The sequence below is a fragment of the Eptatretus burgeri genome, chromosome 3 (genome assembly GCF_056783735.1).
Source record: "Eptatretus burgeri isolate ZD-2024b chromosome 3, Ebu_testis_v1, whole genome shotgun sequence".
Classification (NCBI taxonomy): domain Eukaryota; kingdom Metazoa; phylum Chordata; class Myxini; order Myxiniformes; family Myxinidae; genus Eptatretus; species Eptatretus burgeri.
The window spans coordinates 50,836,344-50,852,524 of NC_140963.1; the positions used below are offsets into that span (position 1 = coordinate 50,836,344).

The 16,181-nt window shown below is 41.1% G+C and overlaps 1 protein-coding gene across 6 annotated transcripts in view; it reads right to left on the reverse strand.

Annotated features, from left to right (window-relative positions):
- Positions 1-16,181, reverse strand: part of DCAF17 (DDB1 and CUL4 associated factor 17) — a 70,437-nt gene that overhangs the window by 17,500 nt on the left and 36,756 nt on the right. For all 6 annotated transcript variants that reach the window (XM_085873262.1, XM_085873263.1, XM_085873261.1 and 3 more), the window contains exons 6-10: positions 13,676-13,754; positions 13,469-13,558; positions 13,256-13,363; positions 2,974-3,079; positions 650-792 (exon numbers count right to left, since the gene is read on the reverse strand). In XM_085873262.1, coding sequence (XP_085729388.1) covers positions 650-792; positions 2,974-3,079; positions 13,256-13,363; positions 13,469-13,558; positions 13,676-13,754 — 526 coding nt within the window. The remainder of the gene's footprint in view (positions 1-649; positions 793-2,973; positions 3,080-13,255; positions 13,364-13,468; positions 13,559-13,675; positions 13,755-16,181) is intronic.

A 16,181-nucleotide genomic window follows, 5' to 3' on the forward strand; every position in this document is an offset into this window, starting at 1 on the left:
AAACAACGGGTTTGGACTAACTACACATATACTTAGAGATATCTCACCTAAGGGACCTGAATGGTGGTTTGCGAATTTCGTCAACCACAACAATATATATATATTTTTTTTCGGAACAGTGCAATTGTTTTAACAACATAAAAAGCTTCACTAAAAACAAATTTGTGTTTTAATGTCGACAAAGAACAACGATTTATTCGCGGAATTCTTCAATTCAAAGGTAATATACTTCCAAGAAGGTAAACGTGCAAACATTGGTTCAGTTTGAAAGCCGATTTCCTTGAATCCCAATTTAGCACGATCCTGTTTTTTTCGCGATGACATTTTATGGACCTCAACGATCGCATTATAACAGGGCCACACTGTCGTTTATTATCATTATGAAGTATTATGTACTGTACAGCGTACATAATTGTACGTGCTATTTTTATACGACTGGCAGTGCTACGTCGACGACATCACTCGGCGATAGGAATTTTTCAGTTACATTTTTTTTTTTTTTTTTAGAGCTGGCAGATCCCCGTCGTATATGCCATCCGTCGTTGTCCGAAACGTCGTTAAGCGGCGCATGACTGTATTTGTACCAGCAACTTTGCCTTGTGCACTGGAGTAAAATAAAATGAAATGAAAAGGTGTCACATCAACCTACCAGTGCCCCATCCTCAAGCGATTGAACGTGAAAGATGCCCCTGTTCTTATTTCCATTGGGCGTGATTATGTAGTGCCATGGGAACCCTCCAATGCTCAACTCATTTAGGTGGCATTTTGCTTCAAAAAGCAAGGAAGGATGGGCTGGACCAAAGCAAAGCAGTACAAAAAAAGCTCAGTCACAGAGTATTTGCATCTATAGTCAAAATTTCATTCATTGGGGAACAACTTTCTAGGAACAAAACACCAGTCAAAGGGAAGTGAGTGGTAAACAAAAAAAAAACAACCCCTAAAGTCTTAAGTGTTTACACTTGTAGGGGAAGTGAGAGATTTAAAGCAAAGTCCTGAAATTGTGCATTCTGGTGCTCAATGAGAACCATCATGGTCAAGCTTGGAAATAAACACGTGTAAAAACACAACATTCACGTTGTTCCTCAAACCGTATCCAGTACCATGGGTTTTTCATATATTTATAGAATTATATGGTGTCAATGTTTCTGTCTGCTTGTCTTGCCTTGCCTTCGATATGTACAAAAATATAGATTTTTTTTTTAAAAGACGTCATTGAAGACACCTCTATCGCTCGCCAACCACATGTTTTCACCTGCAAAGTGACGTGACAGACAGTTGCCATGGAACAATAATCAGAGTGACTCTTGTGGCACTGATATTGTGTTTCATACGGGTGAGTGCAAAAACATGTATGTCTCTTGCCCTGAAGACTTTTCCCTTTCGAAGCTGTGACATCTCAATCTTCAAAGATTGAAAGTGAGGAAACAAAAATTAATAACGACATGCTTCACAAAATCAGATTAAGTAACAACAGCTTCAAGGCTTGTATTGTTTTATAAAGTAGGTTCAATGGCATTAATGGTATGGTTTAAGAGGACCAGCAGATTCATCTGTACACGTCTTAAACAAACATGTCAAGGAATGTCCGCTCCAGCCAAATCGGAGCCAGAGATACTGACGATTGTGAGCTAACCAATGGGGGCTCAAATTGCCATTGACATCATATCTGATGAACCAATCAGTGTTGATCTTACATAGACAAGTTTATACATGCACGCTCTCTCACTTCCTGGTTCTCTTGCTCCGATTCAACTTTGAGAAGTACAGCACAAAAAGTTATGGTTAATATGTCATGTTTGTTTTTTTGTATTCTAACGTCAAAGTTAAAATCAAAGTTTGGTGAAAAAAAAATGACCGTCTGAAAACAGCTTGGAAAGTAGCAACGACTCACTCTACAAATGATCAATGGCTCCAATAACGACAGGACATGTCCTCCTTTTCAGTTTCCCCCCCCCCAGACGTGTCATTCTTTTCGGTCCTTAAATCTCCGTCCGACTGGGTTTTTTAAAATATCTAAAAATGTCCGAGATTTTGCCTTTTTTTGCTTTTGCATTTTCAAAGGGATACATTTCAAGATTTGGGATACCTTTTTACTTTATTTAAACGGTTAAACCATTTTTGTACATTTTCTTATGGTGATAAAATGCGGTTGTGTAATGATTGGACCAGGCCAGTTTGGTACAATTCTGTACTGCTTCCTCATGGCGTAATGGATGTGTTCGAACTTCGACACTCACACATCCACTTCCAGTCCAACCTCCCAGCGAGAGAGAGTCCAGTGCCATGCTCAGTCAGTGATTCAGTGTCTATTCTGAGTCTGTACCATTGTTTGATTTTTGACTTTACACACTTGTTTGACTTGTTTGACTGTACACACTTGTTTGATTTTCTGCAAGAGCTCTTTATTTGATTTATTACCCTCAAACACAATGCCAAAATGAAAGTGTAAATTCACTGCAGAACTTCCCATGTTTTCGAAGTATCGAGAAGAAAGAGAATTTGAGTGCTTGGTACATACGTCTTTGTGGCAAATAAAGGTGCTATTGATTTACAATATCATGTGGACTCAGACAAGCACAGTATTTCCAGTAATAATTCAGCATTTCGACTGGAAGAACGGTGGTATGCAGTCAAAATCAAATCGAGGTCCGGAACACATCTAATGAGACTGCCGATACGATTGCCCAAAACTCTTGAAAAGAGTGTGTTTTTATTTTTTCAGTGGCCCTCTCCAAAGTGTCCTCTTTTTTTTGAAAGTTCAAATATGGTAACCCTAAATAATGAGTCTGACCACAATCAACCCCCAATGGAGACTTGTACACGCCTTGTCGTCAACCAAATCAGATAATCCACCGACTGCATATTACATTTGTGTGAATTTTAGCATGAAGCCTTCAAGGTGTAGGAAAGAGATCAAATGCAATAGCAGCTTAAACAGGAGACAAGCAAGACCATGAGCTTAATGTGCCTCACCTGTCACTTGGATATTACAGGGAATTCCAAAGGCTTTTGAACCTACAATACCACATTTTCCATCCCACTCGCATTGCTCTCCCAAGGATAACTCCTTCACCTTGTACTGTACACAAAGAAAGAGAAGGAAAAAAAAAAACAACACACAATTCATGGAATCATGCGAACACAACTAGTCAGAGTTACCATTTGCAGTGCAGCTGGACAGCAAAGCGATTTCACATATATATAATGTCACTTTCAAATGGTTACCATGAAATACCATGCAAAGGTAAGAGACTTTGTAGCAGTGTATGCAAGGAAAAATTTAAGGCTGTGGATTGTTGGTAGTCACCTGGCCTCAAGTTGTCGAGTATTGTTTTGTCTTCCTTGTATGCAGAGTGTTATAATGCTTCGTTACATGGTTAAAGATATTTTGACAATCAAAAACGGGCTTTGGTGTAAATTTTGTTTTAATTAACATATTTTCACGCAAATAACCCACCCCCGGGATACTCCACTCTTGGGGGGGGGGGTGCTACGAAAATTTCTGGCACATATAACCCGCACATAGGTGTATCCTTCAAAACCATTGATAAGGAATGGCAAGCTTGGCAAGCACTAACTAGCTGCTTGGTAACTGAACACACTCGAGCTTTCCTCTCCAAATGATCAGGAGATACGCCATCTCCATATTTCCAGCAGCCGACGTGATTTCATTGTCAAATGCAAACGGACAGCTCTTTTTGTTTTTCTTTCTGTTTTTCCAAATATTTTCAAATACAACTGGGTTAAATAACCAATTGACATTAAAATGAATATCTTGAGAAAGCTTGATTCACTCATAACTGTATTAGTATACAATTCATACCTCTAAGGTGCTATGCAGTGTAGCATCTAACTTTTGTGAGGTGTGGTGGCTTCCCATTTTACCCCGTCACAGGTAACAAAGTTTAAGGCCCTTGGACTGAGGGCTAAGTCTTAGGACCTAATTCTCAGAAGAGGCTTTTTTAGGTGAGAGGAGGGTGGAGATGCTATAAAAGGAGGAAAATGCAATTGATGAGATGATTGTTAAAGCCAGGCAGCAAAAAAGTTACAGAAAGTGTAAAAAAAAAAATATTAAAAATTGTATGCCTACACCAACAGTGTAAATAATAACATGGAAGATCTTGAAACCAAAGCAGATAGTGAGGAAAATGATACAAATATTTGCAGTAAGCGAGACATGGTTTAATGAGAAGTAATTGGAGAACAGGACCTGAAGGCTGTAAGATGTACAGGCATGAGAGGAAAGAGAAAATTGGAGAGGGGTGTCGCAATTCGGGAAAATTGCGGTGTTGCATCGAGAGAAAGGGGTGACATTAACCCTAGCCCTACCAACGGGTCTTTTTACACCCCAGGCATACATTTTGATGTTACTTCTACATTCTTTTACCAATGTATTTCATGTTTTATTAGTTTTTTTTACCTATATGTGCAAGGAATAAATATACATGATGTTTTAAGATCCCACCTTGTTGCACAGAGCTACAAGCGAATCCTTTCTGGGGTCAAAAAGACCTCACTTGTCGTCGTTCAATTTTTGTGCACATAGTATTTGTATCGAGCAAGTCCTCACATTTTTGTTTTTTGAGGTTAAGTTTGTTGACTTTATCACTAGAACATCACCTGATCAAAATAATTATGTTTCCTCATTAATGTGAAACTTCAGCAGATTGAATGAAATTTAGTGATTCTGAGTTGGGGTCATCAAAGTCCCCAGTTGGTCAGTTAATGTTAGATTTTATTTTAAAATTTATTATGTTTGTTGACTTTATCAACAAAACACCATGTTTAGTCATTGATGTGAAACTTTGGCAGATTTAATGAAATTGAGTGGCTTTTTTGAGTTGGGTTCCGAAAAGACCCCAGTTGGTAAGATGAGGTTGTAAAATATGTTGGTAGGATTGGGGTTAAGGAGCAAATTAATGGACAGGATTCTGCATGGATAGAAATTAGAGATTGCAAGAATAATATGGAATAGGCAAAGCCCAGAAGCGAACGTAGAATTCTTCATACATTCGCTTCTGACTTTACTCATAACGTGTTCACAACTGTATACTTGCCAACTATACCGTGATACGTGTAAGCGCCGCACAGCTGATGATTTTGACGCAATTTCCAGTTACTTCGGCCTGGATTCGGGATCAGTGATCAAATAATGTAAATCACGATTAAAAAATTTTTTTGATGATGCAGGAGATATCTTTATTAAAATTAACTTTGGGAAAAAAATAATTGAATAAATAAATAAACAATCACTTCTGGTCAAGAATAAAAGAAAATACCAGAGTTGGTGTCAAAGCCACCTAATTGCTCGCCCGTTTATACATTTATCGTTTTTAAAAGACTAGTCTAATAATATTTTTTTAAAGCATTGCAGTGAAGTCTGATCCAAATAATTTTAAAGCAATATATGTATTTGTATATTGTAATCAGTGAAAAATAGTGTGGTAGATAAAAACAGAAAGGAAACTAGAGGGGGAGAACTCGGTCGAGTGCAAAACCTCCGTCGCCAATACTGCTAAGTCACTCAAGTGAACCTGATATCCTATTCATTCAATTTGACGTCAACAGTGCTCACAGAGTTATAGTTTGCAACTTTTCCTTTTACATACTCAATTCATTCGTCATAACTAGATTCCTTGAGACAGAAATTGATTTTACGTGGGTATATCCACCTGAAGTTCTAAAATCAGCCGCAATTATAATTTTGGCATGTTTTTTTTTTGTTGGAAATCACTTAAAACATGGAGAAATGCAAAAAAAAAAAGAAATCGAAATTTTGTTGAAAAAAAAAGTTGCAAAAAATTTTTTTTTTCTCTAACAATTTTTTTTTGGGGGGGGGCGTTGGAAATCACTTAAAACATGTAAAAATGAATTTTTTTTTAATATTTTTCAAATTGGCCGCCATAGCGGCCATATTGGATTTTGCACCAAGTCCAAAATGTAATGGCATGATCCTTGGACCAGACCTAACCCCCCCCCCCACCAAGTTTCGTCGAAATCAGTCGAGGAGTTTTTCTGTAATACTGTTCACAAACAAACAAACAAACAAACAGAAAGGGGTGAAAACAGTAACCTCCATCCATCTTTGATGGTGGAGGTTAAAAAAAATGAAAACATGAACATGACAAAATCTTCTGATGTTGCGGGTTTTCTTGATGACGCGTTCAGGCCAAATCAAGTTGTTGTCGTCAGTCTCCAGTCTATGTTTAGATTCACATTAGGTTTCAAAACTGTTTTTGACTCTTCATGAATTAAAAACTCACTGTAAAACTCCTCTTCCTGCAGAAAGTAAATTTATTTTCCTGACTCATCACAGAGAGGTTATTCTTCTTACTTGTATCGACGTCGTTATTTATCTATATGGTATTTATATTTACGTTTATTACCTTGCATTGTTAACTGAAACTTGAAAAACGTAGAATGAGCGAGGTAAACCACAGCTGAGCTAGAAAAAGTTCAATCCACACTCCAAGTGTCTTCCCTGATCGCCGCGGCTGTTTGTGTGTTTCCCTGCTTTCTTCAGTGATGAGTTTGCGACCTCAGAATATATTTAGAGAGATATTGATTTGGTAAGAGTACGCTATGAAGAAACAAGAGGTCCACACGAGGAATTCAAAACTCACAGAGGGGCGAACTTTCTCGCTGCAAAAAGTCAACAAAGGCTTTCAGAGGTAGGAAATGCCAATGGCATGGATGGTCGGGGTGTTTCCACTGTTCAGATTAGACTCAAATCAAGATCAATCACTTTTTGTGGCTAATTTTCGGACGTTTTTACGCTTGGTTTTTTTGTGCAACATTTGCGGCTTATAAACCAGTGCGGCTTATGTGTGTTTAAATTCCAGATTTTTTTAAAATTTAGGGGATGCGGCTTATATAACGATGCGCTCAATGGTTCGAATTTTATGGTACTTGCCTTGCCATGAGAAATGCATCTAAGAGAAAAAGTAATATGTAGTGTTGGGAGTTGGAGTGCGGACAGGAACGGACGGAAAACAGCATCCTGGTTGCCATGGCAACCACTTTAGAGATCGGATGGAAAACAGCATCCAGGTTGCCATGGCAACCACTTTAGATGACGAACGTATGTCACGACACACCGTCTCCACAGTCTGTACGTATGTACCAAATATGAAACGTGAAAGTTGAAAACTTTGGGAGTTAGAGTGCGGACAGGAACGGACGGACAGACAGACGGACGGACGACCAGTATCGCATAATACGCCCCAATATATATATATACATATATATATATATATATATATATATATATATATATATATATATATATATATATATATATATATATATATATATATATATATCGGGCGTATAAAAAATAGTGTGGTTGATAAAAACATTAGAAAGGAAACTAGAGGGGGAGCACTCGGGAGAGTGCAAAACCTCTGCCGCCAATACTGCTGGGTCACTCAGGTGAACCTTATATCTTATTCATTAAATACTAGCCGAAGCCCCGTCACAGACGGATTCTGTTCATTCAACCACCCTCACCAGCTCACCCACACTCGAAGGACATGGACTGGACAGGGCGTGCTTGCCCCTGCCTAGTCATGCCCCGTCCCTGCCCCATTCCCCCCACCTTCAATTTGCTTACCCCCGCCCAAAAATTTAATTACCCCGGCCCCGCCTCTTCACTCCCCGACCCCTGTCTCTTGATTCCCCACCCCACTTGCCCCCAGGCCCCCGCCCCTGTCCACCCCCTCACACTCAACCCCGCCTAATTCACCCAAGCCCCCGCCACATTTCCCCTCGTTTCTCGCTTTCAATTCGCTTACCCCCGCCCAAAAATTTGCTTACCTTGCCCCCCGCCTCTTCACTCCCTGCCCCCGTCTCTTCATCCCCCGCCCCCGCCTCTTCACTTCTCACCCCCGCCTCTTCACTTCTCACCCCCGCCTCTTCACTCCTCGCCCCCATCTCAACGAAAAGTGTTTATTCTGCTTCAGAGTTGAAAGTTGACTTTTGCCACGATGTGCAATGCACTCTTACAGGTACGAAGTTTCTTTCAGTCGAGGTCACAGTACCAAGAAAAACGTGACGCAACCGCGAAGAGGAGCACAAAATTGGTCCTTCAGTATTAATATATAGATAGAAGATACAATGTTTCTTGTTACATTTTTTGTGTCAAATTCACATTCTGAGGGAGTCAGCATGTGCAGAAGAGGGTTTTACATTGCAGACGCTATTTTCGAGGAGTGGAATTACACCTCTCAGCGGTAACGGTCTGTCGATGACAGACGTAATGACGTCGCCGAATGACCGATGATGTCATGACGTCCTGACGCCTCTCAGCGGTGACGTCACATGTCGCCATATAAACGAATGTCAAACGAAAAGTGTGTTTATTCTGCTTCAGATTTGAAAGTTGACTATTGCCACTATGTGCGATGCACTCTCACAGGTACGAAGTCTCTTTCAGTCCAGTCACAGTACCGAGAAAAACACGACGCGACCGCTCGGAGGAGCACAAAATTGGTCCTTCAGTATTAATATATAGATGATATCAACAGTGCTGACAGAGTTATAGTTCTTTTCTCCAACATTTTTTTTGGGGGAGGGGGGTTGGAAATCACTTAAAACATGTAGAAATGCAAAAAAACCCGAAATTTCATTGAAAAAAAAAGTTGCAAAGAATTTTTTTCTCTAACAATTTTTTTGGGGAGGGGGTGGGGGTTGGAAATCACTTAAAACACGTAGAAATGCAAAAAAAAAAAAAAAAATTTTCTCTAAACTTTTTTTGGGGGGATGGGGGTTGGAAATCACTTAAAACGTAGAAATGCAAAAAAAAAAAAAATTCTCATAATTTTGGGGGGGGGTGGAAATCACCTAAAACGTAGAAATGCAAAAAAAAATTCTCGAACTTTTTTTTTGGGGGGGTTGGAAATCACAAAACATATAGAAATGCAAAAAAAATAAAAAAATTTTCTCAAACTTTTTTTTTGGGGGGTGGGGTTTGGAAATCACTTAAAACATGTAGAAATGCAAAAAAAAAATTTTCTCTCTAAATTTCTTTTGGGGGGGGGACCAAGTCCAAAATCTAATGGCATGACCCTTGGACCATACCTAACCCCCCCACCAAGTTTCGTCGAAATCCGTCGAGGAGTTTTTCCATAATACAAAAAAATTTAACATTTTCACGCTGACGCTCACGCTCACGCCGGGGTATCGCTATAGCTCTCTGTTCTTCGAACAGGCGAGCTAATAAGTTCCGGAAAGAGTTTCAAAATCACTCCCGGTAATGTTAAATACAAAATAAACACTTCCTGTCATGAAAAAAATCACTTTCGGAAGTATAAAATTGTATTAAAGCAGATTGAATAAATAAATAAATACTTCCGGTCATGATCTCCCGGCATGCATCATTCTCCATGACAAAAACCGGAAACAAAAAAAAAACCAGAAACAAAACAAAAACGGAAGCAAAAGGGTCATAGCCAACGACACAGATTCACAATTGGCAGGGTATTGTGTTGTTTTTGTTTCCTATTCTCTCATGTGCACGTGTTAAGTAATATTCACAAGATACAAATAAAACCCAATCGTGTTAATACACCGCACAGCGTTTAAAAACAACCGGAAGCAAAAGGTCATAGCTAACGACACGGATTCCAAATAGCCAGGGGTATTGTGTTGTTGTTGTTGTTGTTTCCTATTCTCTCACGTGCATGCGTTAAGTATTAAGCTCACTTCGTTCGCTCGTAAGATATATTTATCGGGCTCTTGGTGTGAGGGAAAAGGAAGGAAGGATACATGAAGAATTCCATGAAGCACGTGGTAGGTTTAAAAGGAAGAGTATTGATTACGAGTGATTTTAACTTGCCACGGATAGATTGGGTCCAGGAAAAGTGAAAGGGCAGAGCAGATGAGGATTTTCTAAACCTCGTCCAGGATTGCTTTTTGATCCAGTTTATAGATAAACCTAAGAAGGGGAGTGCAGTGACTTTTTTTAAGGAATGATCCCACGATTGTGTAGGAGGAGGAGGAGGCAGAAGAGGCAAGAGAGCATTTAGGGATGAGTGATCATAACCAAGTGTGCAAGGACTCTGTGAAGAGTTTGGAATGGTAGAATAAAGCTATTGTATTTCAGGAAGGCAAACCTTGAGGGCATGAGGAGAGAGCTGGGTGATGCAGATTGGAATAAGCTAACAATAGGACAATCAGCATCAGAGAAATGGGAAATCTTCAAGGAGCAAATGTGTAGAATGCAAAGTTGGTGTACACCAGTGAGGTATTAAGCTAGAGGCAGAAATAGATCAGGGTGCTTGAGCAGTGAGTTAAGGAGAACTATTAAGGAAAAGAAAAAGGCACTTATTAGGTATAAAACAGCAGGACTGGATTCAGACTCATAAAACTATAGGTGTAAACAGAGGGCAGTTAATAAAATAACTTGGCAAGCCAAAAGATAATACGAGAAGGATATGGCCAAGAATATTAAACATAATAGCAAGGCATTCTTTAAATAAATAAGTGGGTAAAGAACAAGTCAAGATAAGTGTAAGCCCATTGAGGAATAGCATGGAGTTGATCACTCATGAAAATGAGATGGCAGATTTATGAAAAAGTTATCTTGCTTCAACATTTACACAAGAACAGTCATGGGATTTATGAACAGGTGAAAATCTATCAAGGAGGTGAGGAAGGGCTTTAACAGAAGATCCATGTCAGAGTGGAGGAAGTGAAGAAATGTCGAGAAAAGCGAAGAGCATAAATAGCTCCGGGGCCAGATGATATGCATCCAAGTGTTGAGGGAGGTGGCGAAGCAGATAAGCTGCAAGCTAACTAATATCGTTAATAGCTCATTGGAGTCCGGAGGATTGGAGACTATCAAATGTAACGCCGTTGTTGAAAAAAATGATCCAGAATATAATTGGGGGACTATAGACTTATTAGTTTAACTTCGGTTGAAGGGAAGGTGTTGGATACATTAATTAGGAATCAGATGAGGAACCATTGAAATAAATACAAACAAATTAAAGGCAGTCAGCATGGGTTTACCAAAGGGAGACCATGTTTAACAATCTTATTGGAGTTCTATGAAGCAGTTTCTGATTGGGTAGATGAAGGAAGTGCAGCAGATGTATTGTATCGAGACTTTCAAAAGATATTTGATAAGGTACTACAAAAATACTTTCAAAGGCATTTGATTACCACCAAAACTGATCAATCTGATGTCTGAGTGTGCTGAGAACTGAGAGTGCTGTGAGATGTGGTGGTACAATCTCCGAATTATTTCCAATTGTTACAGGAGTTTGTCAGGGGTGTGAACTGGCCCCCACACTTTCCAGCGCTTGTTTGGACTGAATTCTGGGGAGGATGTCAGAAAGATCAAGCTGCGGTGCATAGTTTGGGAATGTCAAGATCTCTGACCTTGATTTCGCAGATGATGCAGTCATCTTTGCGGAGACTCTGGATATCCTTTCAGGGGCCCTCGAGGTGCTGAATGAGGAGTCGGAGCCGCTGGGATTACGGGATTAGGTCAGGTCAGGTATGGGAGCATGCGCCAGAGCAGCGCGTTGCTGTGTCCACTTTCCGCCTAGGGGCCTCCATCTGGCCATCCCCCAAGCAGATGCCTGGCCCATCCCCATCTCCTTGAGATGCCGATCAACCTGCTGCAACCATGAGGCACGTGCTCAGCCCATTGGCCTCCTCCACTCCCGAGGCTCCCTCACTGAGAGAATCTGGTGAGCAGATTCAGCACCAGGAAAATGTGCCACATGTCCATACAGCCGTAGCTGGCGCGCACAGACTATGCAGGTAACAAATCTCATTTTTGTCTCTCCCAGCAACCACTCATTGGACACAAAGTCTGACCAGCGAGAGCCAAGGATTCTCCGAAGAGACCTGGTACCAAGGGAATAAAGTCTCTGTCTCAGATCATTGGTCAGAGTCCAAGCTTCACATCCATAGAGCAAGACGAAGCACCAAGGACCTGAAGACTCGGACTTTCGTCCTCCCGCACAGGTACCGGCAGCGCCACACGCCATTATCCAGTGAATCCATGACTCCACAGGCCCAACTCAGACGTCTGTTGACCTCTGGCTCACAGCCAGCAGAGACATGAATATCAAGTGAATCTCTCCGTGACCTCAACATTACGGGTTTCCTGGGTCAAAACTAAAGTCCAGGCTTTCAATGACATAGATGCTGCAATCTTGTCTGTACTTGTTTGTAGTGAGGATGTTGAGGTCACGGAGAGATTCACTTACCTTGGCAGTGATATTCACTTACCTAACAGCCTGGGGAGTCATGGATTCACTGGATCACAGGGTGTGGCACTGCCAGTACCTGTGCAGGAGGACAAAATTCCGAGTCTTCAGGTCCTTGGTGCTTCCATTCTTGCTCTATGGATGTGAGACTTGGACTCTGATCAGGAATCGGAGACAGAGACAATTCCTTTGGTACCAGGTTTTCTTTAGAGAATCCTTGGCTATCGCTGGTCAGATTTTGTGTCCAACGAGCGGTTGCTGAGAGAGATTCAAATGAGATTTGTTACTTGCATCGTCCGTGAGCATCAGCTGCGGCTGTATGGACATGTGGTTCGTTTTCCTGACAGTGATCCCGCTCATCAGATTCTCTCAGCGAGGGAGCCTCGTGAGTGGAGGAGGTCAATGGGCTGACCACATGCCTCGTGGTTGCAGCAGGTTGATCAGCATCTCAAGGAGATGGGGATGGGTCAAGCATCTGCATGGGGATGGCCAGACGGTGGCCCCTGGAGCATTGGCAAAGAGTGGACGTAACGACGCACTGCTTCTGCACATGCTCCCACACCTGTCCACATAAAATAGACAGTGATAGGATCAGGTACAATAGCCTGAGAGTAAAGAGGAGAGTCATGAGAGTAACAAGGCAGGGAGGGGTATGTCAGTCAAAAAAGTAGTTAATGCATGGAATGGTCTTCCTGGAAGGGTATTTGCAGCAGAAACGGTAGATAAGTTTAAATTGGAATTGGATCGGTACCTACCAATAAGCATTGGAGATGGAGGGGTACACAGATATTGGTAGGATCTGTAGGTAGCATACATGTGGATGAATGATGGTACACATGTGTAGTGATTGTGATGTCTGTGGTAGGGTCTCATTGAAAGGTGAGTACAAGTGGTCAGTCTTTGTACCTTCTTCAGCCTACAACGGCCTTCATCTCCCCCACCTCCAGAAGGATTAAAAAAAAAATTGGTTGGGAATTCACCCCAATAAATAAAGGGAAATGAAAGAGGAAAAAAAAAAAAAAGATGATGCTTGCCTTGTTCACTATTTCTTCGAGGTTGTAGAACTTTACTGTGCCATTGCTGTGAAGCGTTATCAAAATGTCCTCAGAAACGGTGACGTCAGTGACAGTACTGCCAAAAATCTACACAAAGAAAAAAAAAATCATTGTTGCAACTTGGCCAAACACCATTTTGTGTTGTTATTCGAGTTTGAGCAAATGCCGAAGCCTGAACAATTATCATTTTACCTGCTGGTCGATCTCCATCATGCCGATAAGCTTTAGAGGGAAAACTGTGAAGAAAGCAAGCTGGAGCAAAATCCTGCGAGTAAGGTTTGCCTTGGAAATGAAAAGGAAAATAAGTTATACTTCTTTGCAACACCCAAGGTGAGCAATATCATCATCCACAGAGAGAAAGTGTCAGTGCCTTTGCAACTTGGCGATTAGAGCACCCACCGTGCGAGGCCGGTCTGTTGATTTACAGCGAATGGATTTCAACATCAGAGTTTCTTGTTCGCTTATCCAGCTTATGTGTCTGCAAAATTTACAAGACAAACAAAATATATAAAAAAATAAATAAAAATTTTAAACATCAAAACACCAGTATCTCAAAGAAAAACACATGGTAATGCATTTCTAAACTGAAGCGCAATAAGCAGAACATGTGGCGGGCATACGCACACGCAATGCATTTACCAGAAAAGATGGGATAACATGAAAATACAAAGTGTAGTAGATTTCAAAGAGAACCAGCCTGGTTCATAAAGTACATTGAAAAAGAGAAATTGTGCTTGGGATGTTTTTTGGTCAACATACAACCACACTGTCTATCGTAAAGAGAGAATGATAAATTATCAACTTTTGATAACAAACAATTCTACAATGTCAAACACACAAAAGACAAATATGCATGCAATCTTAAATCGCAACCGACTGAAAAGTCACGAAGACAAAGATTCAAAATCCCGTGGAGGTTTCGGGTTTTTAGCCCTCATCTTCTTGGCAAACATAAATTGGACGTGAATTTACACAGTTACAAAGAAAGTTGTCTGATAAAGTTAAATATGATATGAATTACAATAATCAAGGCAATGTATAGAGTTCGAGAATCTTTACCAAAAATAACACAAGAGAAAATACCTTGAAGATCACAGTGAAAGAACAATTTCCCAGAAATTAAATTACAAAAATAAGAAATTTAAGCAACATGACTGTCAGGTAGTTTCTAGCACGTCAGTCATATTTTAGCACATATACAAGCCTGGTGTTGGCTTCACAGTTAAGGTGTCGAGCTGAAGATCTTGGATCTTAAGTTTGAGTCCCTGTCATTCTGTTAAATAACACAAGGTGCGTTGACTCAGCCTGTCATCCTTCCGAGGTCAGCAAAATTAGTACTGGAAACGGGGGGCACTGCATCAGTGGCACAGCCTTGCCCCCAGCAATGATACAACCAGCAGCCATGTAAGTCCCATGACTGTTGTGAAATAATAAAGCACGTGTACAAACGGCACCATCCCCCTACCCCCAGTACACCCCGGCCATGCATCTCACACCACCCCAAGGCCCAAACATGTGGCTGACATCCCCTTGCCCCCCCCCCCAACTTTCTGCCACACATCCTCCTCCTCCCTCTGCCGCCATGTGGCCTCCTACCCGATCAAGCATCTCACTCCATCCGTCCCCAGCGCTTCGGCCGCCACGTGTCGCCCACCCAACCCCACACTTCTGCTCCTCATCTCCTCCTCCAATTTCTATCATGGTGTGGTCAACCAAATTTTTTGGTCTCCGCTCGAATATTTTGCAGTCCCTCCATTCATTCATGTTGCTGCTGATGCTGCTTCTGCAGCTGCAAAAGTTGGATGTTTAACAGAGGTATTTCTTTCACAGAATATTTAAAATTATTCTATCTCTCTCCCTGGCTATTTTCTGCTTTACTTCGACAGGACCCTTCTCTGTCTTAAGAGACAGAGTTGCTGTGTAGGTCAATAACTCCATTGTTCATTGTCATCACGAACCCATACAAGTCCTATGGAATACCTCTGACTGTTTCCCTCTCCGCAACCACCTAATGTTGGTACGTGTGCTATTCCCTTTATGCAACGATGATGACTCTCCATGTACCTCTATTATGGATAAACTAAGCCTGGTGCTGGCTGGCTTGAGATCTCAGGCTCTTGAATTTGAGCCCCTGTCGAGCCTATAAATAACACAAGGTGGGTTGACTCAGCGTGTCATCCTTCTGAGGTCAGAAAAATGAGCAATGGAAACAGGGAGCACTGCATCAGCAGCACAGCTCCAGTCCCAGCAATGATGCAACCAGCAGCCACAGGCTGCATATGAAATAACTAGAATGGCACTCTTTGACGTGACCGACTGAAATGCCTCCATCCAAAGTATTACATCATACACACATACTTGTACCAAGTTTGATTTAAATCCCAACAGCTGTTCTCAAGTATCACATTTTAACCTGTCATGACCTCTGACCTTTGACCTCTTGAAACCAAAATCTAATCAGTTCATATTTGCATCGATACTAGTGTGTGTCAGTGTGTGTCAGTATGTGCGTCACCTCCATAACTACGAAACCATAAAACCTCGCAGCCTGAAACTTTGCATGCATACTAAGGGAACGCCAAGGAAGTGCACGACTGAAAAATGTGTTTGGGTTAATTAAAACATCTCGTTTGAAGATAATTAACAGCCTTATTTAATTATATCCTTAATCAGGCGCATCCTCGGCCACCTCGCTCTTTGGGGTCTTAAGGCATCTCCTGGGTAACCACACTTGGGTCTGAAGCCACCATGTTTTTTTGGTTGGCTCAACCATGCTTTGACTTGGAACAGGCCACAACAATTTGTTAATGCTAAAGTTTTTTGTTTTTGTTTTTTTTCCACTTTCCTCACTCATATTATCGAATTACTGTTCATCATAGCTAAGAATCGCTGTATACATCGCTTT